This window comes from Panthera onca, chromosome B2, assembly GCF_046562875.1.
Source record: "Panthera onca isolate mPanOnc1 chromosome B2, mPanOnc1 haplotype 2, whole genome shotgun sequence".
Lineage (NCBI taxonomy): Eukaryota > Metazoa > Chordata > Mammalia > Carnivora > Felidae > Panthera > Panthera onca.
In genome coordinates, this window is record NC_138343.1 from 141,127,421 (window position 1) to 141,154,871 (window position 27,451).

General features: G+C 45.9%; 1 protein-coding gene across 3 annotated transcripts in view; it reads left to right on the top strand.

The window, feature by feature from the left end:
• The window catches only part of ZDHHC14 (zDHHC palmitoyltransferase 14), a 291,747-nt gene that overhangs the window by 190,990 nt on the left and 73,306 nt on the right, over nucleotides 1–27,451 (top strand). For all 3 annotated transcript variants that reach the window (XM_060616995.3, XM_060616992.3, XM_060616993.3), the window contains exon 3: nucleotides 25,668–25,826. In XM_060616995.3, coding sequence (XP_060472978.1) covers nucleotides 25,668–25,826 — 159 coding nt within the window. The remainder of the gene's footprint in view (nucleotides 1–25,667; nucleotides 25,827–27,451) is intronic.

The following is a 27,451-nucleotide window of genomic DNA, read 5'->3' on the forward strand; positions in this document are numbered from 1 at the left end:
TGTTTTCTTTTAATATTTTTTAACGTTTATTCATTTTCGAGAGACAGAGTGTGAGTCGGGGAGGGGCAGAGAGAGAGAGAGAGAGGGAGACACAGAATCCGAAGGAGGCTCCAGGCTCTGAGCTGTCAGCACAAAGCCTGATGCGGGGCTCGAACTCATGGACTGCAAGATCATGACCTGAGCCGGAGTTGGACGCTTAACCGATTGAGTCACCCAGGCGCCCCTGGACACCAATTTTAGATCACTGACACGCCTTCCTCACTGTCACTTGCATTCTAGATAAAAGACATAGTTTCTCTTAATTTGGATGACCAGATTTTGCTGTTCTTACATGATATTAATCCCATGAATACCAACCGAAAGGTCAAGTTCCTAGAAAAGAACACAGATATGAAGCCAGACATGAACAGGTTGCCTGTGCACTGTGTCTGATGTTGATGGCGGTGGGGGGTGGGGAGTGTTTGCGTGACTCCCCCAGACCCTCCTGTCGTTGGACAGACTTTTGCTTGGTAACTGCAGACTTCTGTATTTTTCTCTCAACCAGCACAGGATGTTTCAAACATTTATGTGCCTATTTTTCATCTTGTGATGACATATCCCAGACATTTGATGAAAAATATTCCTGGCTGGCTGTTTAGTTAGAAAATTAATCATTATCAATTAATCAATCTATTTTCAGCACAGCACTGTTTTAAGTGCTGTGGATGAATCTGAAGAAATCTAGCCGGAGGCTGGCATGCACAAGTGAAACCACTGAAGACTTTTTTTTAAACAACAGAAATTTATTTTTTCACAGTTCTGTAAGCTAGCAGCCCAAGATCTAGGTGTTTCCAGGTTGGGTTTCTCCTTGTCTTGTCTCCTTGCCTCGCAGATGGCCAAGAAGGCTGTTGTTGTTGTTGTTAAACAGGAACATCAATAAGGACAGGTAACTGTAATACAGGGTTTAAGGCTGTACCATCGACAATTTGGGCCAGAGAATTATTTGTGGGGTGGAGGTGGGGGCTGTGCTGTGTTTGCAGGATGTTTAGCAGCATCCCTTTCCTTAACCCACTAGATGCTACTCCCCATGTTTACTACCCCTCTACCCCAATAAAATTGTCTCCTGACAATGCCAAATGTCCTCCGGGGGAGTGGCAGAAATCACCTGGGTGGAGAGCCACTGATGTAATGTAACCTGAATTTATGAGGATGGAGGGAACCACGAGCCTAGGAGAAAATCAAGAGAGATTTTTCTGGGGAAAACAAGTCTGAGCTGGATTTCAAAAGACAGGAGGACACGAATTGCCAGAGGAGATGGTGAATGGAGGGGCAGAGGGTAGGAGAAGCGGGGGGGGGGGGGGGGTGTTATTTCAGAAACTGATGACTGAAAAGAAAAATAGAGGGACAGGAGTCACCTTCCTTTAACTGGCATGGGTGGTGTGCATGGAGGAGGGATAATTAATGAATTCGGTCAGCAGCAGGTAACGCCTGCTCAGGACAGTTTTCAACAGGCCAGAAAACAGAACCAGGGGAGAGTGAGAATGGCTAAAACATGTTTAGCACATGCAGTAGCCCAGGCACTGTTTCTGTGCGTTCCACACACTCATTCCCTTCTCTGCAATAGTACCTCTCAGGTGCTACTGTTATTCCCATTTTACAACTGGAGAAACTGAGTCTTGAAGAGGCCGGTAACTTCCCAAAGTCTCTCAACTAGTAAATAGCAGAGCCACGATTTAACCTCTGCCTGGTCGCTGAGCCCCTGCACTTACCTACGGCGCTGGGGCACAGGTTAGTTGAGGCAGGGCCGGGTGATGGAGTTCTCCGGTGGTCAAGCAAGGTTTGAAAGGAATAAAAAAAATTTGCCCGAGTTTACAGAGACATCAGGAATTTGCATGAAGGGTCAAATAGATGCTCAGATTTCAAAGGAAAGCTACAGATGAGGAGCCCAAGCAGAGAGGTCAGTTCCGTTGGCCCCAAGAATGGGGACAGTGGGTGCCAGGCTGATAATGGAGCAGGGTTTTTGAGCAAGAGGTCTTCGGGCAGGCCTGGGCTTGGCGGAGGGTGTTGGGAGGAGAAGGCTGCCCTCAGGGGAACGGGGTTGGGTCCAGGTGGGCTGCAGCCAGCAAGAGGCGGGGTTGCCAGAAGGAAAGTTGAGGGGTGGGAGGCTCAAGTCGGAGACGAGGCTGGTCTGTGTCAAGGAATTAGGTGTGGAGGGACTGTGGCAAGAGAGATGTGAGGTAGAGCCACACAGAAAGGCGGCCTGGACCCTGACTGTGCTACTCACGGCCGTGATCTGGGCTGACTACTTAGCCCTCTGGCCTTGGGGTCCCCTTGTCTGGAACAGGGACAGTATAATGCTGCCTGTCCTGCGGGTGCGGGGCAGAGCCAAATGAGATGCTATACGTGTGGGGCCTGGTGTCACTTTGTGCACACCGTGGCAGTGTGCACAGAAATTCTCCAGTGGCGAGCAAGTAGGTCGGTTGGAGAGGGGGAGGGTGGAGCCAGATATACTTGGGGAGGCTGTGGCAGTTACGGAGGCAAGGGGTGAGGGGTGGACTAGGGTTCTGGGAGAGAACCATGGGGCTGTTAGAACTCACAGGGGCTGTTCTGATAGGAAACAGAAGAAACTTGGCTTATGTTAGGATTTTAGTCTCCAATGTATCATTCGATACGTAAGGGTCTTTATGTAAATGGACAGAAATGGAGTGGTCGGGGCTGAAGAGTCAATTTTCACATTTGACGGAGGTCCGCGGTTAGATGTGCGGCCAGTACGGTGATAGGTTGAAGAATGAGAAAAAAGCAAAATGTTCTTCCGGGGACGGGGCTTTGGTTGTTCTTATTTAGAATTTAGCTCTAAAAATAACTTCAGCATCAAGGCACTTAAAGGGTTTGTGGTATACAGTCTTGTGAGCTGGGCCCATCTCTGCAGACTTCCTGATTTCATTCCCATACCACTGAGGAAAGCAAGAACGATAGATGGCTCTGAAAGCAAATAGAATGAAAAGGAAATGAAGATCCTTACCAGCGTTGAGGCCTCATGCTGTGTACATCCGGGCAGAGTCCTGGGCCCGGCCCTTCCCACCGCCACCCTAATAAATAATGTATGGAGATTTTCCGGCAATGTCCAATGTTTTGGACTGCCTAAACCAGCACCATATATACCGTGAGCTACAAATGCAAGCACATCAATTTAAATTTTCTAGAAGTAGTGACTTTATAGCAGTAAAAAGAAACAGGTGAAATTGACTCTTATAATTTTGATGTCACCCAATTCTTCAACGTATTCTCATTTGAAAATGTAATTAATATTTAGAGACTCTTGAGGTATTTTATATTCTCCTTTTTGTGCTAAATCTTCCAAATCTGTTTTGTATTTTACGCTTGCAAAAAAATCCCAATTCAGACCAGCCACGTTTTGAGCACTTAAGAGCTACAAGTGGAGGTGGCCACCATATTGGACAGCAGGGGTCTAAACTCCCCAAGTGCAATGCCGCCATTGCAGAAAAAGCCTGGCAATTACTCTGGGCTCGGTGACATCTGTGTCACTCCCATTCCCATGAGACTGATGCATAGTGTGCAAGAACGCAAGTTTGTGGTTCATTCTGTACCTCAGCTAGTTTGCATTACCGGAGGGAAACTGTTTAAGAGACATCCATCATCCAGAGAGCCCCAGATGGGCCATTTAGTGACAAGAGCAGCCCATCCAGAGGGCTCCCATCCAGCCGTTACCAATTCCAGAGGAAAACAAAACTAATACCTTTGGTGCTCAAATGGAATCCAAGTTTGTGGGAAGGAGGAATTTCTAATATAAGAAAGGCAACAGCCCATCAATAAAGAAAGATTGGATCCAGGCTAAAGCAATGAAAGACTCAGAATTGTGTTTTTGGTTTTATTTCTTCTGTCTAAGGTCCTCATTTCAGGTCATTATGACTCCATTTTTTCTGCTTGGCAGTGCACAGAGTGATTCTGGGGAGTCATTACTAAAATAAAAATTATTGATATGGCATTTTGCAAAAATCACCAAGTGAACTTTTATATAAAACAATATAGCAGAGTTCAAATAATGTGGAAGGGACATTTCTTTGCTGGAGGCTCCTTTTCTTTCTTGGACAAACATAGACCAGGGTGAAAACATCTGGAAATGTGACCTTCGGGGAGGGCCGCCCCGCCCCCATTCCCTGGATGCTGGATTTCCCCTCCAACTTTTAAGAGAAACGTAAGTGGACACTTCTGATTCCAATCATACTTCAGAATTATTACAGCTCAAAACACACAGTGTGATAGATTGAGAGGTTTTTCAGGCTTCCCATTGAGCTCTCCTGAGATAAAAGCAGTTAACAACCACTATTCTGTGATGATAAATGGTTGTTGGTTTTCTTTCTTCAATATTTTAATAACTATTTGCATGTTTTGGCAATGATGGACACGGAGAGTCTGATGGTGATTACAGAAGCAGATTGCAGAGGTGATTCACCGGACGCAGTTGGCCATCAGAGGCAACGCCATCTCTCAGTGACAGGCGGGTTCCAGCCCAGGCACCTGGCTTCCTGGCGGCCTTTTAAAGCAGGTGTTCTGATAGCCGTCAGTGCAGGGCGGCTGACGTGACGGAAGTTGGCTGCCTTCCCCTCTGATGCTCTTTTCTCCAAGACAGCTCAGCTCCCCGGCAAGTGCACTGAAAAACCCCACTCCAGAATCAGCACTTGCCTCTTTCTGTAGATGTGACTGCCCGTGGAATTCAGAGCTGCTTTGGGAGCCGTTCCGTGGCTGTGCTGGCGGAAGGAATCTGACAAAGCAGGATTCTACAAAACCTGTAGAATCTGACGAATCCCTCTGCCACCTCAGAAGGAACCTGTTTGGAAGGAAATGGTGCTCATGTTTCATGGACGCTTCCTAATTTCTCAGTGAAGTACTACTCAATTTATTTCACTCTTCTGTCTTTCTTCATCTCAAGCTCCAGGTTGCCATGAACATTATTTTGTAGTAGACCGGTTATTAATGTTTTGCCCAGAAAAGAGTCTGGGAGAAAAATTTCAAAGACCTTGAATTTGTAGAAGGAGCATTAAGAGCTGTCTTTCCACTTTGTATCAAGTTTTAGAAATTAATGTAAGAAGCAAAATAACGAAATGGTGGAAGGAATCCAATATGAAAGGAAATCATTCATACAGGTTCGAGGAGCAAAGTTTAAACCTTACTTGAAAATAAATATGAAGATGTTCATTGCAGAGTTTCTTATAATAGTGTAAAATATTAGGAGTAATTTAAATATATGATAGTACCAAAATGGATGAATGAACAATTGTATACTTCTATAATTAATGTTAGGAAGGAAGTCATTAAAAACACTGATTTCAAAAACATGTAATGACTTATGAAAATGAACTTGATACAGCATTGAATGAAAATATGCAAAATGCAAAAATGTATGTAAATCATAATCTTAATATATGCATCAGTTTAGAAAAATGACTTGAAAGAAACAGAGGTTTCTCTTTGTGGTTAGACTAACAAGTGGTTTTAACTTTTCTCTTTGTATATTCTGATATTCCTCATTTCCTGTGATGATCACATATCCGTTTTATAATCAGAAGAAAAGCAGTAGGGGCGCCTAGGTGGCTCAGTCAGTTGGACATCTGACTTCTGCTCAGGTCATGATCTCCCGGTTTGTGGGTTCGAGCCCTGAGTCGGGCTCTGTGCCGACGGCTCAGAGTCTGGAGCCTGCTTCGGGTTCTGTGTCTCCCTCTCTCTCTCAGCCCCTCCCCTACTCATGCTATCTCTCTCTCTCTCTCTCTCAAAAATAAACATTAAAATATTCTAAAAAGAGCAGTAAATATCATTATATACACTCTAATAGATATCCTCACAACAAACATTTATTTTAGCAAGCAATATTACTTGCCAGTTGCGTAGACTTGGCAAATCCATCCCCTGGGCCTTCATTTCCTCACCTGGATAATGGGATCCAGCGACCCTGTCTGACACACACAAGTGTGATGAGGTACGGATGCATTAACCTGCAGAAACTGGAAGCAGCCGACCACGTATACAGGCAGGACGTGTGACACTGCGTTGGATGCTGTGTCTACTAGTAGATCGGCTAGAACGTAAGAAATTGAACAAGCCTCATTGACGCGGCTAGAATCGGAGCGCGTAAGAAACTACCACTGAAAAGTGGCCAGCCCAGGTCCCCACGGCAGGAAGGCGTTTTAGGGGAGCCCGGGTCCTCAGCGGTTGGATGTGTTAGCTGGCCCCGTGTGAGGACCGTGTGCACCGGGACACCGCTTTAGAGTTGTTACTGACAGTGGCTCTTGCAGCTACCCTGTGACATTTACTCAGAACAACATGCCCGTGAATGGGAGAAGCGTGGATGCCGTGGATGGATGGGGGTAGGGAGGGCACACAGTTCCGAAGGATTTATTGCGGTGCCAGGGTTAGCCTAAGCTCAGGGTTTCCGTCGTCAGTGCAGATGAGAATCCCCGTGGGGGGTTTAAATTTTTACATGATACTTTTTTTTTTAATACCATATGTGTATTACTTTTCCATTATAAAATGTATTCATAGCGGTGCCTGGGTGGCTCAGTCGGTCGAGCGTCCGACTTCGGCTCAGGTCATGATCTCGCAGTTTGTGAGTTCGAGCCCCGCATCGGGCTTTGTGCTGAGAGCTCAGAGCCTGGAGCCTGCTTCAGATTCTCTCTCTCTCTCTGCCCCTACCCCACTCACGCTCTGTCTCTCTCTCCTTCAGAAATAAATATTTAAAAAATTATATATATAAAAAAAAGAAAAATGTATTTATACACGTCAGAGACTTCTGGAGATTCTGACTCAGCAGTTGAGTTCCCCGCTGGACGCATGCAAGTCTGAAAGTCCCAAATGTAAGACCCACGATCCTACAGTAGCATAAACATGGAGGATGCAGGTGACAAAGCGGCCGCCCTCAGTTGATAATCCAAGGGACACAAACCCCACCCACGCGGCTGGCACAGAGCGGGTGCTCTGACACGTAGCCTTCGAGCTGTTGAGTTGAATGGAGAAGTTAAACACGTACAGTGTAGAGGTTCTTGGAGTCTTTTCTTCTCTTAGCATCTGAGGGTTCTGTGGGGGTAAGTGAGAAACGGGTGTTCACATGTAGCAAAGAAAATAATGTTGCTTCCTCAGCTCAGAAAGCTTCTTGCAGGGAAGTGCGGTTGGGGGGGGGGGGGGGGGGAAGGTTCAGTTTGAAGAGGTCCCTGGGCCGTGCGGTGGTGGGCCTGCTACTGGGACCCTAGAGCCTGAAGCGTGCGGCTGAATGCCACATGAGAGCATGTGACTCCACGACTGATCACGAAACCCCCATGTCTGGGCAGTGAGGGAAGGAAGCAGGGTCTGGGACCCTCTAAGCGTGAGAACCGTGAGAAGGGCCAGCAGGGCTCCCAACGAGAAAGACCGGAAGCTCTTCGAGGAGGCGCCCTGCCCTTGTTCACTCTGTGCAGGTTTCCTGTCAGTGGCTCTGGTAGGGAGATGGCAGGGGCCGCGGCTCCCCACGCAGCGTCTCTAGGGAGATGTGGGGGGGGGGTCCCCGGAGAGAGTTTGCGGAAGCTGTGTCCCTGACATAGTGGGCGGGAGGAGGAGTCCTTGAGTCACCATCTGTCACCCTGACATCTGCAGACCCCTTGTCATTAAAATGCAGATCCTCAGGCCCCAACCTAAACCCACAGATAGCGACTCTAGGAAGTAGGGCCTGGCAGTGTGCTTCTAACACCTTCCCCCAAGGTGATCCTTTTACACAGAAAGACTTGAGACTTGCTGCCTTTAAATGTCACCAAATGCATATGGAGCATTTGCAGGTATAGACAGCACCATGATGGTTTGACAAGTTCCTCAGAGAACAGAGGTGGAGTCAGCTGGGAAGCGGTCAGGGGAGAAGCCTATCCTTTATCCCCTCCTCCCTTCCCAGCTCCCTCCATGCACCCACTCTGCCATTCAGGGCAAAGACCAGGAAGCCCCCAGGAGCTCTTTGTTAATGCAGGACACTTCCCAGGAGGTAAAAAGGAGTGAAGCAGAGCAGCCCAATGCTGGGACCGCTCAGAAGGGCAGATCAGTGGTGTCAGGGCCTGTTCCTGCTCCAGAAGGACCTGTTGAGTGTCTCCCAGGTGCCATCCCTGGGCTGGACCCCAGGATCTAGGAGAATAGGGCAGAGTCCTTGCCCCGGCTATAAGCCTAGAGTCTGGAGGAAGCTGACCTAGGACCTGAATGGGGGAACTCCATGCTCCCCAGGGAACAACATGGCAGCAGCCAGAAGTGCTTCCTGGGAAAGTCCTGCCCCGGCTCCCAGCCTCCAAGCTAGAGTTGGAGCCGGGGCAGGGCTGGGTGGCATGAGGTCACCCAGAAGTGGCTGGTTTCTGCACTGCTCTGCTCTGTGTATGGGTGGGGGGGGGGGTGTTCCCTCCCCCAACCCCCCAGCAGAATCTCTTCTGTCTGAAGGGAGAGCATTCGCCCTTCTTGTCTTGCTTCCAGTACCTGGTTCCTGGAAGATGCTTATGAGAGAGACAGATTCCCCAGACAGATGTCCAGATGGGGCATCTCCATTTATCAGCACTACGTGTGCCCAGAACAAATTGGGTCATTTCTTTCCTTCACATACAAAAACACGGGTGGGGGTTGACCCGCCTCCGGCCAGCAGAAGCAGGCTGATGGACACTGTCCAGGTCTGAGTGCTAATAAGGACTCGGAGGTTCAGGCCACACATTGCTGTCATCCAGACCCTCAGGGAAGGATGTGGGCAACAGGTGGGGGGAATGGTTCAAAAACAAGCAGCTAAGGGCCTCTGAAGGCCACACTTGTAGATTAGCCCAGGTTGTGGGCTGCATTGCAGTGCTGAGACTTCTAGAAGCACACTGCCAGGCCCTACTTCCTAGAGTCGCTATCTGTGGTTTAGGTTGGGGCCTGAGGATCTGCATTTTAATGACAAGGGGTCTGCAGATGTCAGGGTGACAGATGGTGACTCAAGGACTCCTCCTCCCGCCCACTATGTCAGGGACACAGCTTCCAAACGTGAAACATGAGATACTTTGGTGGGTCGAACAGGGCCGTTCTGAGCAGCTCTGTTGGGTGGAACCCATTAGTCTGCAGGGCCAATAAGAGAAAGGATGTCAGGGAATATCAGCTATCTAAGAGTATCAGGGTCCTTGCACAAAGGAAACTGGGCTAGAAACTCAAGGAATTTCTCAGTCATATTTCTTTTTTTTTTTTTAATGTTTTTAAATGCTTGTTTATTATTGACAGACAGAGACAGAGCATGAGCATGGGAGGGGCAGAGAGAGAGGGAGACACAGAATCTGAAGCAGGTTCCAGGCTCTGAGCTGTTAACACAGAGCCTGACACGGGGCTCGAACCCACAAACTGCAAGATCGTGACCTGACCTGAAGTCGGGCGCTTTACCGACTGAGCCACCCATGTGCCCGTCTCAGTCATGTTTCTTCCAAGTTAATTGACAAAAGAATTGAGAAACTCCTACCCGGCTGACAAGATAATTTCGTTAAAAAATCAAACATATTCTTTACAGTTAAAACTGTTCTTTTGGGGTGGTCTTAGTTGACATCTACTGACTGTCACATGATGGGGGTGTGTCGAGGACTTTACCTGGATAACCAGAAGCAAAAGGCATGAAAGGCTTGGATTTCTAATCCACTTTTACGTCAACCAAGCTTGGGACCTGAGCAAGCCGCTTTCTTTGCCAGAAGGGGGGAAAAAACATAATCACATTCAGAAGTATCAATATGTCTACGTGGCTAGAGAGAGAATTGTAGGCACGCTGTCTTTTATATTGTGCGCACATGGTTTTCAAAAATATGGAGACGTTGGTGACCGTTACCTGCTAATCTCAAGAATCGGAAACTCAGTTTTCTTCTCCTGTTGACTCTCATTACAAGTCGCGTTGTGAGCACTGGAAGGAACAAAAGAGAAATGGAATCGTTTTGTTTTTGTCAAAATCTAGACCATGCTGCTATTGGTCACAAGGTGCTTGCTGTGACATCATTTATTTGGATTCTGTGCCACCCTTCCTTACACATTCTTATTCACAGCACTCACAGTGCTTTATTAAAGTACCAGTGAGCATTAGTAAGGGCAGACAAAATCACTTCTGCTCACCTTACAAGCAAGTTTAGATGAAACTCATTCTTGCCTGATTTGCCGTAGTCTTGGCCTTTTTTCAGACCTGGCACCAGAGAACTCACAGGGCTGGGACTTCGAGGGCTGCTGGGGGCCCATTAAGGCAAGCGTGGACCCCTAGGGCTGAGATGCTAGAGACACACTGGGGTGGTCTCCCATGCTGCTTTTGTTAGGAAGAAACACGTCCTCGGTGGTACGAGGAGGTACGAGTCGAAAGCAGGCATATTTGAATTATTTCATTTAATCGCTATAAGCAGAAAAGGGTCGTTATTGGTTTATTGACGTTATTGACGTTATTGGTTTAAAGGAGGATTGGTTAACAGGTATTTATTAAGTACTTGCCTGCAGTGGGCCTTCAACCCATTTGCCATCTGCTTGTGGGACTAAAGCGAAAATACAAGAAAGAGTTCGTAAAAAACAGGCACATTTTTCCGTGTCACTCAGACTGAGTCACACGTATGATGAAGAGCACAAAGCCAAGGGGAGTCAGAAAGCTGAGGGGCGTGAGCCTATATAGAATCCTATACCCAGAAACAGTCAGGAGCCTCATGGCTCATCTCTCCAGCCCCCTGTTATACAGATCTGGGGAGCCCAGCAAAGTTAAATTACTTGGCAATGCCAGTGTGGACAACATAACTCTGTCTCCTCACTGCCAGGAAAATTCTCCATTCCCCTTGCCTTCTCATGGCACAAAATCTGGACAACATGGTGGCAGACGAAAGGATGCAGTGCCCAGTAGCATGAAAGGCACTGTTCCTAGACGTAAATGTTACGCCGAGATAATCTGCGTTAAGTGAGCTAATTGTGTGACTTGGCCGCAGCTAGCATCATGTGCGGCCGGAGAGCCGGGAGGAGGATTGCAATTCCAGGAGCTACAAGTGGACCTGAGGAGTCAAGCAAACTCCTTCTATCGTTTCAGGAATGACAAAAGAATCTAAAAAACGTCGAATATACAGCCAGTCTTGAGGGGAGGTAGAGAGGAAATCTTTCTAAAATTATTGATGAATGTCACCTCTGCTCAAAACCTTTTATTGTCTGTTCCTCCTGTACAAAATGTAAGTTGCCTGAGAACAGAGCTCTTTGTATATTTTGTTCATTGTTTTATCCTCAGTGCCTAGAAAGTTCCTCGTGCATAGTAAATGCTCAACAGTCACTAGGTGAAAATAAAATAAAATAAAATAATTGCTGAAATCTATTAATTTAAAAGTATTTTTTGAAGCAGCAGAGATATTTCCATTGATACCTAAGCTTATGAATTATAGGGAGCCCAGACCATCTCACCCCTTTTTGCAAATGTTTTATGCCTCTTCCAAGATGTTCTAAAAGTAACATATTTTGTTCATTGCAAAGCAATATACAGTAAAACCTGGTTTGCAAGCATAATTCATTCTGGAAAAATGCTTACAATCCAAAGTACTTGTATATCAGAGTGAATTTCCCCATAAGAAATAATGGAAACTCAGATGATTTTTTTCCACAACCCAAAAATGTTCATATAAAAATGATTACAATACTGTAATATAATACAACATAATAAAGAAAATACAAAATATAAAGAAAAATGAACAAATTAACCTGCACTTACCTTTGAAAACCTTTGTGGCTGGTGTGAGGGAGAAAAGAGAGAGGAGGGTTATTGTGTAGGACGACTTTTACTATCACTAACGGAATCACTGCTATCTATTGGCTCATGGAATCTTTTTCTGCACAGGGACCATTGATACGCTTGCACAGAGGTTGACTACAGTACAGTGTTAATAAACTCTTGTCATATACTGTATTTAACATAACTGGAAATAAGGCAGCAGAGAAAAGGGGTCTATCTATATCTGCAGGCAGCCTGACCTAGAATGAAGCAAAGCCTTTCTAAGCTTACTCTTATATGGAAAAGCAAAGACTGCCCATAGGTGCTTGGAAGTGACCAAAAAATACACTAGCACCAGTTGTGGGCACCTTCCAATGTTCTGAAAAATCACTGATTTCAGCCAAACACCATGGCCTGAGACCGAGCATCCGAGCATGGGAGACAATCACCCACAATCCCACAGCAAAAGAGAGAGAAAGAGAAGAGCCATTGGCTCAGTTGTGATCATGTGATGCTCAGCATCACGTACTATTCGTATTGCAAGACATGGCTTGTTTATTAAGTCAAAACTTATTAGAAATGTTTGCTGGTCTTGCAGAACCAGTTACTGGAAACCCAAGGTTTTACTTGCGTATTGATTATAGAAACCCTGAGAAGCATAAAGAACTTATTTAATTCTTTATTTTTTAAACTAATTAATTTAGCTTAAAATTTAGTTTTAAATTAAGTTTTTTTAAACTAATTAATTAACCCTACCAATCAGAGATATCCATGGTTAACATTTTGATGTAGCCTTTCAGTACTTTTTCTCTGTGTAATGTATTTTTACACAAATATGGGCTCACATCGTACATTACTATTTTGAAAACAGATTTTTCCCCGCTCTATACTATGAACCATTCCCCTCCATCTTTAATAGGCATATGGTTGTCCCATTATATGATCATATAGCACAATCCATTTAACCAATTCCCTTTTATTGACATTTCAGTTTTTAATACTAAAAAACAGTGTCACAATCAACATTCGTGAATATTTCCCGAGGTCAGATGTCTAAAGATGCTCTTGGTTGGCAAAGGAAATATGGGCTGTTAATGTTTTGAGACATATGACCGCTTGTTCCTCAAAAGGTTACATTAATTTATATTCTCACCAATAGTACAGGAACATGGCTCTTCTCCGTGCTCTCACCAAGACTAAATAATTATCATTCAAAATTAACCTTTGACTTTGCTTGAAATTAGGGGCAGCAAATCACAAACTTTTTCAATATATTTACTGACCTATTTCTCCCTTTGTATGTGAGTTGCCTGTTCATCTCTTATACCATTTTCTTATTGGAATACCTGTCTTTTTCTTAATCATTTATAAGAGCTCTTTAAAGATATTACTCTTTGTTATGGTGACATATGTTTCTATTTTATCATTTGCATTTTATGGAGTTTTTGACATATAGGTTTTCAAATTTTTGTGTAGTCAGAATTACCCATCTTTTCGTTATGTATGCTGCCTTGTCATATATGTATAGAAAGGGCTTCCATACCCCTCAGACTCTTAAGTTTATGTACATTTTTCTAGTTCTTCTATGTTTTACATTTATGTATTTTCATATAAGACAAGATATGGCTCTAACTTTTGGGTTTTTTCCTTCTAGATGGTTACCTGTTTATCCCAATTCCATTTATTGAATAACTCTTGCTTTCTCCATTAATTTGAAAAGCCGTATTCATCAAATACTGAATCTTCTAGAATTTGCATCTATTTGAGAATGTTCTATTCTGTATCAATGTTTACTTTTTTTCCTGGGATGATTATTTCCCCTCATCTTTTTTTTTTTTTTTTTTTTTTTTTTTTTTTTTTACTTTTGCAAATATTCTCACCTGTTTATTCTTCCAAATGAAGCTTAGAATCATTTTTTCCAGTTTGTCAAAATTTCCCCAAATCACATTGGAATTTTTATTGGCACTGGAATAGATGCATGATGTAATCTGAGAACTGACATATTTAAAATACAGAATCTTGCATTCCAGGATGTGGAATGCTCCTCTGTGCTTTTTCAAAATCTCCTTAAAGTCTCTATGTTGTTTTATAGGGTTCTGCATTTGAAACCTATCAACCATTTTTTTGGGGGGGTTAGGTTTATTCCTAGAGTTTTGTGATTATTTTTTCTGAAGTAAATGGGATTTTATCCCTTTATAGTTACCAACTGGTTATTGCTAATATTATTTATATATAAATAATAGATATATCTACCCACGTATAGATTTATACTAGTGATCTTATTGGAGATTCTTATTAATTTTGCCAATCAGTATTGGTTAGAGGCAAAAGAGAAAACAGTATAGTACCACCATAGGTGGGCATGTTTTCCGTTAAAGTATATAGTACATTTCTTTTTTTTTTTTTTAATTTTTTTTTTAACATTTATTTATTTTTGAGACAGAGAGAGACAGAGCATGAACGGGGGAGGGACAGAGAGAGGGAGACACAGAATCTGAAACAGGCTCCAGGCTCTGAGCCATCAGCCCAGAGCCCGACACGGGGCTCGAATTCACAGACCATGAGATCGTGACCTGAGCTGAAGTCGGACGCTCAACCGACTGAGCCACCCAGGCGCCCCTATAGTGCATTTCTAAGTAGCGTTCTCTCATGCTACAGTGGTATCCTTAATTCTCTTTTTCTTGGTGCTAAAGATAAAATCGTATTACTGTACCGAATGAGATCTAAGCTGCTCCTTGCTAATGCCCTCATATTAGTGCTATTCAAACCCCAATAAAAGCATGCCAGGTTTTCCTAGGGATAATGAGGAAGTGCAGCCCTGCCCTTGCATGGTGTCCCGTGCCCCCCTTTTTACCTCGTTCTCACCTCCCTGTCACATAAAACTGCAAACGCTGACAACCCAGACTGAGCTCTATCACTGTACAGTGTTTCGTAGTTACGCAGAAGCTCTGTCCCGTCGAGTAGAAACACACACAAGTATTTCTACCTTTGGCCTTCAATTAAAGGACTGATACTCATTTATGCAGCACAGCAAGTGTGTGTGTGTGTGTGTGTGTGTGTGTGTGTGTGCGCGTGCGCTCAGAGAACTTAGACAAAAATCTGAGAGAAATTAAAACCTGGCAAGGACAAAGTGACCTTTATTCCTTTTACATTTAAGGGCAAGGCTTTGGCATCTGTGCAGGAAAAAAAAAAAGCATGCAAAAAATAAGATAGTCATTAATTTTCATTTTGCTATAATGTTTTGGATTAACTCAGTTAAACTAAAAAGGTCATAGCTACTAAGCACTTTCTTTTTCTTGTGTCTTTAATTGCATTAATTAGTGATACAGATATAGATATAGATATACGGCCCCAGAGGATCTGGGCAGGCCCCCAAAAGAGAAGTTTTGATAGCTATGAACATCATAGCATCTGACACTTCAAGGTCCTTCAATGAATCACAATGCCCCTGAACTATGGGTGCTCAAATTATCATAGTTTAAATGTGGAGAAACCGAGGCCTGTTTTCTCCACCAGATAAAAAAATCACACTCCTCACCAATGCCACATCCTATGCTCCGATTTTCTGGAGCATGTGCTTCAGAACTATTTTTAGGAATATTTGGGCTTATACTCATGGAATTACTTCTGCAACAGGACGAAGATCGATGTTTACCACTCCATGGTCACACTTACAATTCACACTCACAGCCATCTCCTTAACTCGATGAGAGCATACTCACATCGAGTATCTCTCCTTTAACAGGGCCTTACTTACCTAAAATTGGCTTCCACTCTAGGCTGTAGCTGTTGTCTTTCACGATATTTTTCAAACTGTCCCCTGGAACCAGAGCATGAAACAAGCAGGGCCCATCCATGTAAACCAGAGTCACTTCATTCTTGTCTGTTTGGGATATTCCAGTTCTTTGAAGATTGTCTTCAAACAAAAAGTTACACTGCTGGGGCGCCTGGGTGGCTCAGTCGGATGTGAGACCGACTTCGGCTCAGGTCATGATCTCGCGGTTTGTGAGTTCGAGCCCCGCGTCAGGCTCTGTGCTGACAGTCCAGAGCCTGGAGCCTGCTTCGGATTCTGTGTCTCCCCCCACCTCTCTCTCTGCCCCTCTCCCACTTGTACTCTGTCTCTCTCTCTCTCTCAAAAATAAATAAACATTAAAATTTTTTTTAAAAAGTTACACTGTTATAAATACAAGAAAAATGGGCGGTTTGAAAACTTGGCCTGGCCATTTCATCAGACCGACTTTCCATTTTCCATCACTAAAGAGATAATATCAGCTCTTTGAGTAACATTGGCATCTTTATAAATGGCACACATCTCTCTCTCCAGCATCCCAGGCCAGCTGCTGAGATTCTCCAGCCAGTGATATAAAAACTCATGCTGAGGGTTTAGCTCTTATCTGTGTCGTGTTTGCTATGGATCCCAGGCCTCACCATCAGATATAGACAGGGAGCTTTTCTAGAAGTACTGATTGTTAGACCCTACCCTGTGGGCCTGAGAATCTTCAGAAGTAAGGAATCTCTGCATTTTAAAAGCCTCCCAAGTAAGCAAACCTTCACAGGTGATGGTTGTCAGAGTACCTAACCTGCGAGCAGGACTCCGCTGGGCTTTTGTCCTGCTTGCTAACAAGGGTTTGCATCTCGGCAATGCTTCTCTAACTGTCACGTGCATCTGAACCACCTGGGATTATTCCTTTCCGATGAGCTTCCCAGCGATGCTGGTACTGCTGGTCCACAGAACACACTTTGAATAGCAAGGCCCCAGGCTAAGATTTCTCATCCTTGGCACTTACTGATATCTTGGGCTGGGTAAGTCTTTGCTGTGGGGGCTCTCCTGTGCATTATGGGATGTTTAGCAGCATCTGTGGGCTTAACTTATTCCCTCCTGCCACCTCCAGACATTTTGGACTCAGCCAGATTTTTCCTGGGGCCCCAAATCACCCCCGTTTGAGAATCACTGCCCTAGATGACCTCGATCATCAGCCCCATTTAAGATCTGTTATTAAATGTGATTTGTTTGTACTCTTAAAGATCCATACTCTGGGCTTATCTGCCCTTCCTAGAGGGTAGGCCATGAAAGGACAGAGGGCTTAGCTTATTCACCACTGTATCCAGGGCCCCTAGAAGACTGCTCAGCACGTGGTAGGTGCCTAATAGATATCTGAAAAGAAGAATGAATGAATGAATGAATGAATGAAGCTAGTACTGAGTAACACAGGAACCTCTTTCCTTTTTCTCCTCTCTGTTAAGCAGACAAAGGTTGCCTTGCCCAATTCTCTACAAATATTTCATTGTGTTTTTCTCAGTTCTTGGTTAAAAGCCTTAAGTGGTAGGGTTCTCATGTGGCTTAGGAGTACCTGTTCAGGTTCTCATCTGACAAATGCTTTCTCCTTCACCAAGTTTTCTCCTAGAGGAGGTCCATCCTATGAGCCCTTTGATGACCAAATCCAGAGTAAGCCTAAAGCCTTTGTGGTCTCTATGTAAAATTACCTCCTGTGACCAAACCCAGCTGCACATGCAGGAGAGGCAAGGTCAAGGCTGAGCCACTTTGTGAAGCATGGGTTTATTGTCTGCAATGCACCATTTCCCCCTTTCTTAGCCTGCCACTACCCCTGCCCTTTAATTGTTCCCACCACTTAAGATGCCGGTGAGGGGCTTAGGGAAGACCTGTGAGTGGGAACCATGCACATGCATCACCCCGTCAGATCCCCATCCCCAGGAGTCTGTAGTAGTTCCCCCACCACTGCCCTCTCCATCCCTGCAGGAAGGTTCCCTCTCCAGGACTCTGCATCCTTCCATGATTCTACCCATTTGAGGGCAAGCCAGCGGACACACTGTGCCTAGCCCCGGGCCTTTCCATCTCTCTGCACGCAGTCCGGGCATTGGAGCGTGGTGGCTTCATCCCTTCGCCCGCCGCCCATCCTGGCTGAGCTTTGTTTCCAGTGTTCTCTGTCCAGCCCCGAGAGAGTGCGGTTCCTTCCTGCTCCACCCCAGCATCCACTCCGAGCACAGTCACAGCCGTGTCCCCTTTGTCCAGAGGAAACCCCGATTGCCCCACCAGGCAATCCTCCTTCTACACCAGCATGTTCCGTGCTAGGGGACCACAGGACGCTCCTTGTCCCACAGGATGGGAGTATCCTTGGAAGGTATGAGGACCAAGTTCATTGGGGAAACCCTGGGTTTTCTTTGCACTTTTTTATTCCTTAGCCTCTTTGCTGTGCCGATGCACCAGTCCCCCAGAGGGACTCCAGTGTTGGGGTTTTCCGGATGTGTTTAAAGCAGACTACATGACTCAGTGACACTGTGCCCTCCTTCTGCCTCTCCAGTGCTCCTTGTTTCTAAATGTGGGAGTGGCTTGGGGCTCAGCCCTTGGCCCCGCACCTCCTGATGACTTCAGAAGCCAGGGGACATTTATCTCCAGACTAGGCCCTTCCTCTCAGGTCCTGCTCTGTATGTGCATAGGCCTGCAAGATATTTCCTCACACTCAGTACCAGCAGGCAATCTCCTCCCTCCCCTCCTTCCCTCGCTGCACCTTCACAAGTGCTGCCGTCTGCTTCAGGACGCTGCCACAGTGCCCCCCCTTGCACCATCCAGAGCCCGAGACTCATCCCGGACACCCACCTGTCTCTCATTTACCACATCCGCTAATAACTGATGTTACCATTTTCACGTTTCTAGAATGTGTCTCCTTCTCTCCATCGCCACAGCCACCACCCTATTTTGAGCTACCATCATCTCTGGCTCGTATTCCAAATCCCTGCTAACTGGCCGTCTTGCTTCCCTCTGTCCCCAGCCCACCTCTGGGACGCTGAGGATGAACACCAACATCCCCAACATGACTCCAGGGCTCTGTGTGATCTAGCCCCTGCCGTCTTCCTCTCTGACCGTCTCCCATTCTCTGTGTTCTGGTCACACTAACCTGCCTGCAGTTCTTGAATGTACCATCTGCTTCCTGTCCTGGGGCCAGGACACAAGTCACTCCCTCTGTCTGAAATGCCTCGCTCCTCACTCCCAGCGTGCATGCACGCTTACGCACGCGTGCACAGGCGCTGCCTAAGGAAGCCCTGCTCCATCCTCTCTCAGATCCTGGTTCCAATGCTCTTTCTTCTGGGAAGGATCCTCACACCAAGAGGAGTTCCCTGCTTCTCTGACTCGAAAGAACACGATGCGCAATGACGCATTTAGTTGTGTGTTTACTTACTTAATATCTGTCTCCTCCACTAGGCTGTAAACGCCCTGAAGGCAGGAGCCAGGTCTGTGTTGTCCATCAGAGTGCCTACCACACTCGGAGACGTTGGATTAGTGAGTGAAGGGACCGGGAAAGACGAGCTGGGCCCCGAAAGCCTTATGTCTTCCGTTGCTAGTAAGACTCCTTCCATCCCACGTGGGGCCCACGCCTGCCTGTGGCTTCCCCACGTCTGCTTTTCTTCTTCTCCTGCTCCTGGCCCCTGTCCTTCCTCCGGTCCTCTTTGACGTGTGCCCCTCTAAGCAGAGGGCCCTCCCCTGTCTGCCCGTCCGCGTGGCTCAGGATTGAAACCACATGCACGAGCCTCACCTCAGGCATCAGTTTTAGCCCTCGAAGACAAACATGTAAGACAAACTGACAGAGCAAAGCGTTCAGCTGGTGGGAGAGGGCTGGGGAATCTCACCCCTTCATGAGCCTTCAAATGCACATTTGTATATAAGCATTTATGGAGGCAAAGCTGCTGCCATCCAATATATTGGTGAGAAAAGATTCACATTTTACCCTCAAGTGGAAACCTAACCAATGTCTGTGGACAGATCAGAATTTGCTCTCCCTTTCACCCCTAACAGTTTAGTAGTTGAGTTGTCTCAGATTTCATCATCTTAATATTTTCCTATGGGCTTGGAAGTTTACAGACTGTTAGCCAAGAGCCTGTGTTGATTGGCTCTCAGCCATTTTCCGTCCTGAGAGGTAACCATTTCGAGGTTGGGTAGTCTGTGTCCCAAATGCTGCAAAGCACCAATGACACGAGCCTTATGAAATTTCAGATGCATTTGAACTTACGGCTGTCCTCCAGCCACGCAGTGGACAGGGTCGTGAAGATCTGAGTATAAAGCAAATCTCACTTCCCCTACGACTTGTATCCTAGTGCAGTGTGTCCTCATCCTAGTCAAACATTCGTTAGCAGAGGTTCCTCCCTCTCGGGAAGACACTGTTAGTGGTGACTCATCATGAAACTTTAATGCACCAGGGAATCCCACTGTTCCAAATCCTTTTGGAAAAGGAAAAGCACCTTAATGTACATCTTTCGTAAGTCCGGATATTTCCCTTTGCATTTTAAGAAAGCAGAGTTCACTCGCTTTATGTGGTAAAGGTCAGCGGTTTTAAAGGATCAACAGTTTTCTCCCTGAATTTGGAGCAGGAATCAATAAGACAGTAGACAATGGGTCGCTCAGGCTATGAGTGCCCTATTTATTATTCCTTCAAGAAAAGAGCAAGACTTCGGAGAGTGGCTTTGAAAGAGGCATGCGTGAACAAACAACTTACTAAAGGCTCTGGTAAGCCCAGGACTTCTCTCTGAGTGAAAAACTTAGTCAACAGGCAGTTGTGTGTGCCTACATTCACACTGCACGGCCCCTCCCCGACTCCCCAGATCCCCTCGTTCTTTGCTGACTGTGAGGTTCATGCCATATGGAGACTCTGTTACTCTTTCTGCCTCCACCCCAACAGCTACCAACAATTTGCAAGGAGGGGGAGTTTTAAAGAGAAAAAGACCATTTCAAGCTCTTAAGTTTGCTTTCAGAATGCTCGTATATAAAAATGTCCTTAAGAAATACTGACTCATATAAACTTGCAGTACTGTTAGAGGTTTCCCCCCCACACACACACAAATTCTAGTGTTCTTTAACCGTTAGATATTGCAGACTTCAATTATCCTTTTTCGGCGTCTGTACTTAAACCACAAAGAGCAGTTCTCCGAAGTGGAGGGCACAATTGTTGCCAACGACGAAGACCAAAACCAAAAAAACAGAGTAATTGAGGATTAGAACAGGAACACCACCTTCCGTGCCCTGTGACGTGGGCCACGGGTGTACGTCATCTCCAGGGACGAGGAACGGATTTTATGACCAGCCATTGGCGTCAGTCTGCACGTTGAGGAGAAACTTTCTTTGTGCTCAGGTGGGTATTTGAAGCCCTGGGTTTCAAGGCCCAATCATTCACATCTACCCTGGATGCAGGCATGCCCGAAGCTGCTGGCTGGGGTGGCTGTTGAATTTATTATGTGAAAGAAACAGCCACTTTGGGGTGCCCTGAGGTATTCAGCTGCCCATGTTGCCCGGCCCTCTCTGGGGGCGCATATGCAGACTAGCTGTGTGAGATGGGTCACTGGGCCAGCAGTGGCCGTGGACACGTTTAAGAAGAGTAACAGCCTCAGCAAGATCTTGAGAGAGGCGTTCCCAGGGAGGGAAGTGTCACTGGCTCAGAGGACAAAGGACAGTGGCCTCTGGCTGACGCACGGGTGTGGAGGACGCCAGTCCTGTGCGTCCAGGCATCCTTCGTCCCCACCTGTCGGGACTACTGGCCTTCCGTTCAGCATGCACCTCTTGAAGGCCTACTGTGTGCCAGAACCTCTGCTGGACAGTGGGAACATGAAAGAGGGAAGGCATGGTCCCTGAGCTGCAGCAGCCCCTGGGGGAAGACACAAAAGCAGATCCTTGCCGTGGCTGCACTAGTGAGGTCCCAGGTCTTCCCTCCAGCCTGTGAACATCACCAGCAGAGAACAAGTCTCCCCCTGCTCCCAGCACAGGACTGGTACCTGAAAGCACAGCATGGTCTAGTGATTGAAAATAATATACATATAAACGAATCATATGGTAAAAGTCCAAAGGAGGAAACAGCTCAGCTTACAAAGCGTTTCTGCAAGAGAAGCTTGAACTGGTCCTTGAAGACTGAAGGGTATCTACGCAGATAGCATGAAAGGGAGGCCCCAGGGGAGAAGGCTTTGTGCCTGGAAGTACAAAACAGCAGCCTGCTCGGGGGGCACAAGGAGGCCACTGTGCTCTGACCCGGGCTCTGTGTAAGACCGGACGTCAAGAGAAGGGCCAGGTGCATGAAAGACCATGTGTGGCCCATGGGAGGCCCGTGGGAGGGTTTTGTTAGACTTCCATCTAGAAAGCCGGCTCTGAGGGAATGGGATGGCCAGACTGGCCAGGAGACTCCCTGCCCAACAGACAGCCCAGCAGGACCCCTTGCTGACTTCTCCCCTTGTCTGTGTTTGTTCGTTTATGAGTCCTCTATGGCCTCTGTCACAGTATTTTACTTAAATACAATTGACCCTCAAATAAGACAGGTTCACACTGCACGGGGTCACTTATATATGCAGGTTTTTCCAATAAATACAGAACAGTACCGTAAATGTATTCTTTCTTCTTTATGATTTTCTTAATAACATTTTCTTTTCTCTAGCTTACTTTATTATACACAGTATATTATATACAGTAAGAAAATATTATATACAGTATTATATATACTGTACATTATATAATGTATATAATTATATATGCAGTATATATAATACTGTGTGCTATATACAGTATATAGAGAGTATAATGTACTATATTATATACAGTAAGAATACTGTATATAATGAATATAACATACAAAATATGTCTTAATCAACTTGATGTGATTGGTAAGGCTTCTGGTCAATAATAGGCTAATGGTAGTTATGTTTTGGGGGGCGTCAAAAGTTATACTTGGATTTTCAACTGTGTAAGGGGTCAGCCCCCCAACCCCAACATCGTTCAAGGGTGAACCATAGGTTCTAAATACCAGCTGACTTTTTTTTTTTCAGTTATGTGGATCTTCAGTCACTTCAGTCACTTCAATGGCACAGTTGGGTCCTGAATCTAGGTCTTCCGATTCTTCAGTTTCTTTGACACGAAAAGTTCTCCAGATGTTTAGTCAAAGAGTTTTCAGATTTGGCTTAATTCTTAAGCCTCAATTTTTCACGTCTGTTGAATTTAACCTTCACTTCACATTGTATCAAATGTTTAACCTTTCAAAAATGTACTTTGGAACAACAGGATCACGTGCTAGCGGGTACTTTTCCAAGGCCCTGCTACTCAGACTAGGCTATTTTAGTCATTTGAGTGTGGAGAAGATGGTCATCCCTGCATTTTAAGACACTTTCTGTGACAATTCAGTCTTTTGACTTTTCTGATTAAATTAACACAAATACTGCTGATTGGATTATTATTTCCATTTTTAAAAATTTTTTTTAAATGTTAAATATTTATTTTTAAATATAAAAGAGAGAGAGAGGCAGAGAGAGAGGGAGACACAGAATCTGAAGCAGGCTCCAGGCTCTGAGCTGTCAGCACAGAGCCTGAGGCGGGGCTCGAACTCATGAACCGCAAGATCATGACCTGAGCCAAAGTTGGACGTTTAAATGACTGGGCTACTCAGGAGCCCCTGGGTTATTATTTTTACACATGTATCTGGCTTTCTAGTTTTTCTACCCATGTTTTCAAGAGCTAAATGGATACAGTAGATATCATGGCTGATATAAGGCTAGTGAAGCACCAAGTCATAATTAATTTAGGCACCCAGTTGGCACAATCTCTAGAGAGCTGACCTTATCTTTGATGTATTCAAAGCAAGTTATTTTTACCCCGATGGCTAGGGAAGTACATAGCCATGTCCTCTCTTTGTTTTCTCCTTATTACAGAACCCATTGAGAGGTTTGATAGGGCAGCCACCGGGGTGCCAGGACAGTGGGGCACATGCCAAGAGAGGGTATCCTGCTTGGCAAGGCCACCCAGGGTCTTTGGGATGGCTCCGTGGCTGTTTAATTATTATTCTAAGTAGAAGAGTTGTCCTCAGCAAAGAGGTAAAGCGGAAGGCTGCTCCTTAGTCTTCCCATTTCCCTGCCCTCTACACCGCCTTGTCTCCCTCAGGCGTTCTTGAACTCTCTATCCTTTCCTTCTAGAACCTGCTTGTAGAACTTTAATTTTCCATGAATAGAAAATGGCTGATAACCACTCACAATGCTCCCTCTCTACCACTTGGGTTGGTATTTTTACAAATACCAAACTTAGGCCAAAGGGCAAGGGGCAGACTTTCAGGCCTCCGTTCTCCTGTTAAAGAAGATTGGGGTGAAGGGTGAAGGGCCCCTGAAATCATGACGCGTGAGTGGTGAATTCTGTCGGAGCAGGGAGGCAGGAAGAAAGTGCAGTTCTGCAGATATCACCATACCTCAGGAGTTTCTTCGACCCCGATGCCAGACTGTACCCCCACCAATGAAATCAGCCTCCCTGAGGGCAGGACTGAAATACCAGGAGTTTTGGAAGCTCTTCCCGTAACTCCTGCCCAGGCTGTTTGTGGGGGCCGCCGTGGGTGTTGGGACTCATACCATTTGGGAAATGTATCACATGTCGCAACTATTGCAAAATAGTGTGACCTTTCAGTGTGTGTGAAGTAAAATACAGCTACCTTTAAAGTTACCAGCTCTGTTTCGAGACCACCATGAAGTTTCCCAAGATTTCCTCCAGCCCCTAGGGTCTGCTCTAGCTGTTTATCTGCTGCAGTGTCTGGGCGAAGCCCTTAGGTAGTCTTGCTACTCTCAGTCCCCCCATGGCCTCCTGTGCTGGGCTGCACAGGCAGCTGCCCCAATGCTTCCTGACAGGGCTCACAGGGCTGTGAGGGGCCTAGAGGAGAATAAAACTGGATGTTTTACCTTCCTGTAGAGCAGGGGTTCTCAACCCTGCAGCACTTTACAATCACCCCAGGGGCTCCATTCTGATTTAATGGGTCTGTGGCAGGGTCCATCCATTAGGGGAATTTAGAAAGCTCCTTGGGTGGTTCTAATGTGAACTCAGAGACAAGAACCAGATTTGTAAGATACAATGAAACTTTAAAAAAAAATACAGGGGCGCCTGAATGGCTCAGTCGTTAAGCGTCCGACTTCCGCTCAGGTCATGATCTCATAGTTCGTGAGTTTGAGCCCCGTGTCGGCCTCTGTGCTGACAGCTCAGAGCCTGGAGCCCACTTCAGATTCTGTGTCTCCCTCTGTCTGCCCCTCCACTGCTTGCACTCTGTCTCTCGCATTGTCTCAAAAATAAATAAACATTAAAAAAATTTTTTTAATTAAAAAAATATATATTTGTATTTTTTTTCAACATTTAAAAAACTGGTTCTAGAAGATAATGAAAGATGCTCGTCAGCCAATAAACAAAATATAGAGATTATTTTTTAAATATATATTTAAATATATCTATTTTGAATATATATGTATATATATATATATATATGTTTTGAATATATATATGTATGTTTATATACACACACACACACTCACACACACATATATATACATATGTATTATATATTCTCCTCATCCAATACCTGGTATTTTTGAGGAGGCCAATGTGCAAGGTGGGAGATTCTTAAGCTGGATTTGGAATGTACCATCAGAGAAGGATCTTGATGTCAGTATCCCCCACTGTGTTAATTAGGGCAGCACTAGCTGCTGTAACAAAACCCAGACCTTCAGAAATTTAACACTGGGAATTTGGTGTCCGTGTAGCAGTATGGAGGGTGAAGAGATGGGAGAGGCAGCCCTCCGCTGCACATTCAGGGTCCCCAATTTTTGGTTCCCCAGCGACCGTGCGGGGAGAGGAAAGAGTGGGCGGGTCTCCGCGGGAGAGACCCATTGGCTGGGCCTGGCCATGTGTGCTCGAACTTCATTGGCCAGAACTCAGTCACGTGGCCACTGCCTGTGTGAACTATTTTAGGCAGCCTCAGCCCTGGCAAGGAGCTGGAAGGCGGTGGGACGGCAGGTCATCTTGCGTGTCTGGCGTCGGGTGCCTCCCAGAAAGGCCAGGTGTGGCTGCTGCCCTTGGAAGTGCAGACTCCAGGCCTCCTAGGGGTGGGAGCCTGCAGCCGATAAGTGATTATATTAAGGGCTTGCACTCTTTTTCTTCTTTTGTCCACAGATATCGCAAACGGCACCAGTTCAGGGGGGTACCGCCCACCTCCCAGAACCAAAGAAGTCATCATCAATGGCCAGACTGTGAAACTTAAATATTGTTTCACCTGCAAGATTTTCCGGCCCCCTCGTGCCTCTCATTGTAGCCTTTGCGATAACTGCGTAGGTGAGTAGAAGCAGAGATTGCCTCTGTTCCACCTCTCGGGCAAGTGGTAAAATGTCTGTGGCTGACGGGGGAGGCTGATTTCCCTGGTGTAGACTGTGCTAAAGAGAGTCAGCATGGGTGTCTCTTTAATCCTCCGAAACTGAACAACTCAATAATAGTTAATATTTCAAGTGCCTCCCGCCACGGAGCCCATTCACCAAGCCTAGTGTTCCCAAGTCTCTGTTTTTTCTTCTTACATCCTCCAGCACCCCCGCTGTCGGTGCAGCTCCCTGGGCCGTCTCCTGCAGGTGCACACACCCCAGAGTGGGGGTTCTTTGTTCCCTGGAGCTGCCGGATCAGCAGGCACTAGAAATGATTTTACCCCCAAGTCCCTCCATTGCCCAAAGGGCTGGCTGCGCATGGAGCCCGATGTGCTTAGTGATGTTCTTCTGAGTCCTCAGAGGGGCAGTGAGCTGGGGAACTGGAGGCATTCGAAGCCTCAGGAGAGAAAAAGAGGCAGAGGCCAGAAAACTTCCAGGCCTAAGTTAGGATCGTCGCTCTTCCCGGAGACCACCAAGGCCTTCCCTGTCTGTCCACTGGCTTTCTCCCGGACGGACTGGAGAAACAGGCAGAGGGAATGTGTAGCACAGAGGTCATCAGTGGTGAGATGTGGCTCTGCTGCTCCACCAGCTCCACCCCAGTACAAGATTTTACGACGGCCGCGGGTCCCAGCCCCTTGGGATTAGTCGGCAATCACTTCCTGTCACTTCAGATGGAGAGCTGCTTGCCACGCCCACGTACCGTCTTCTGTCCTGGGCTGGAGCTTCTTAGAGATGAAGTTGGCAAGGAGGTGGTAGAAGTCCCAAGTCACAGGAAGGGTGATCACACAAAGGCTCTGCCCACGGGTCTGCCCACGGGGAAAGACCCTCATTTCTCCAGCCCCGTAGCCTGCCTCTAATAGAAAACGACCAAGGGTAATTCTGGGCTTTAGGCACAGGAATCCTCTGTTAGCTCAGAACAAACCTGTTTCCCCTCAGCATCATCAATGGCCAACACTCTTTCTGAGTCTATTGGAATTTGTAGTCTCAATTCTTGAGGAAAATGCAAGCTTATAATGTACTTCTGCTGTGCAAAGCTGTTTTTCTTTTGTCTGAAATGCACTTCATCCTAACTTTAAAAATCTGCACTTTGGTGGAAAGTCCATGTTTTCCCCATCAGGCCTTGTCTTGGTTTTATTAACTTAGATGAATTACTTTTAGCCTTTGCTCTCCCAGCAGAACAGAATGGAATTTCGTTCAGTCTTTTCCCATTTTGCAAGTAGCTTGAGTTAAGAGCTGTTAATCTGGCACTGGATGGCCTGGGTACAAATGTTAGTTTCGTGTCTACTTAAACTCTCTATCCCCGGTTTTCTCATCTGTACAATGGGTTGATAAGAGGAACTACTAAATGAGATGGTTGAGGGATTAAATGAATCAATACAAGGAAAACACTTAGAATAGTAGCTGGTGTATAGGCTCCATAATTATTGTTGCTATTCTGTTATTACTTCTGCCCCCTTGCTATTTTTGATTGGCTTTCTCTGGATAATTTCTTGATTTACTGTAGCCCTCTGTGGGGGCGATGACCAAAACTACACCTGGTCGTCT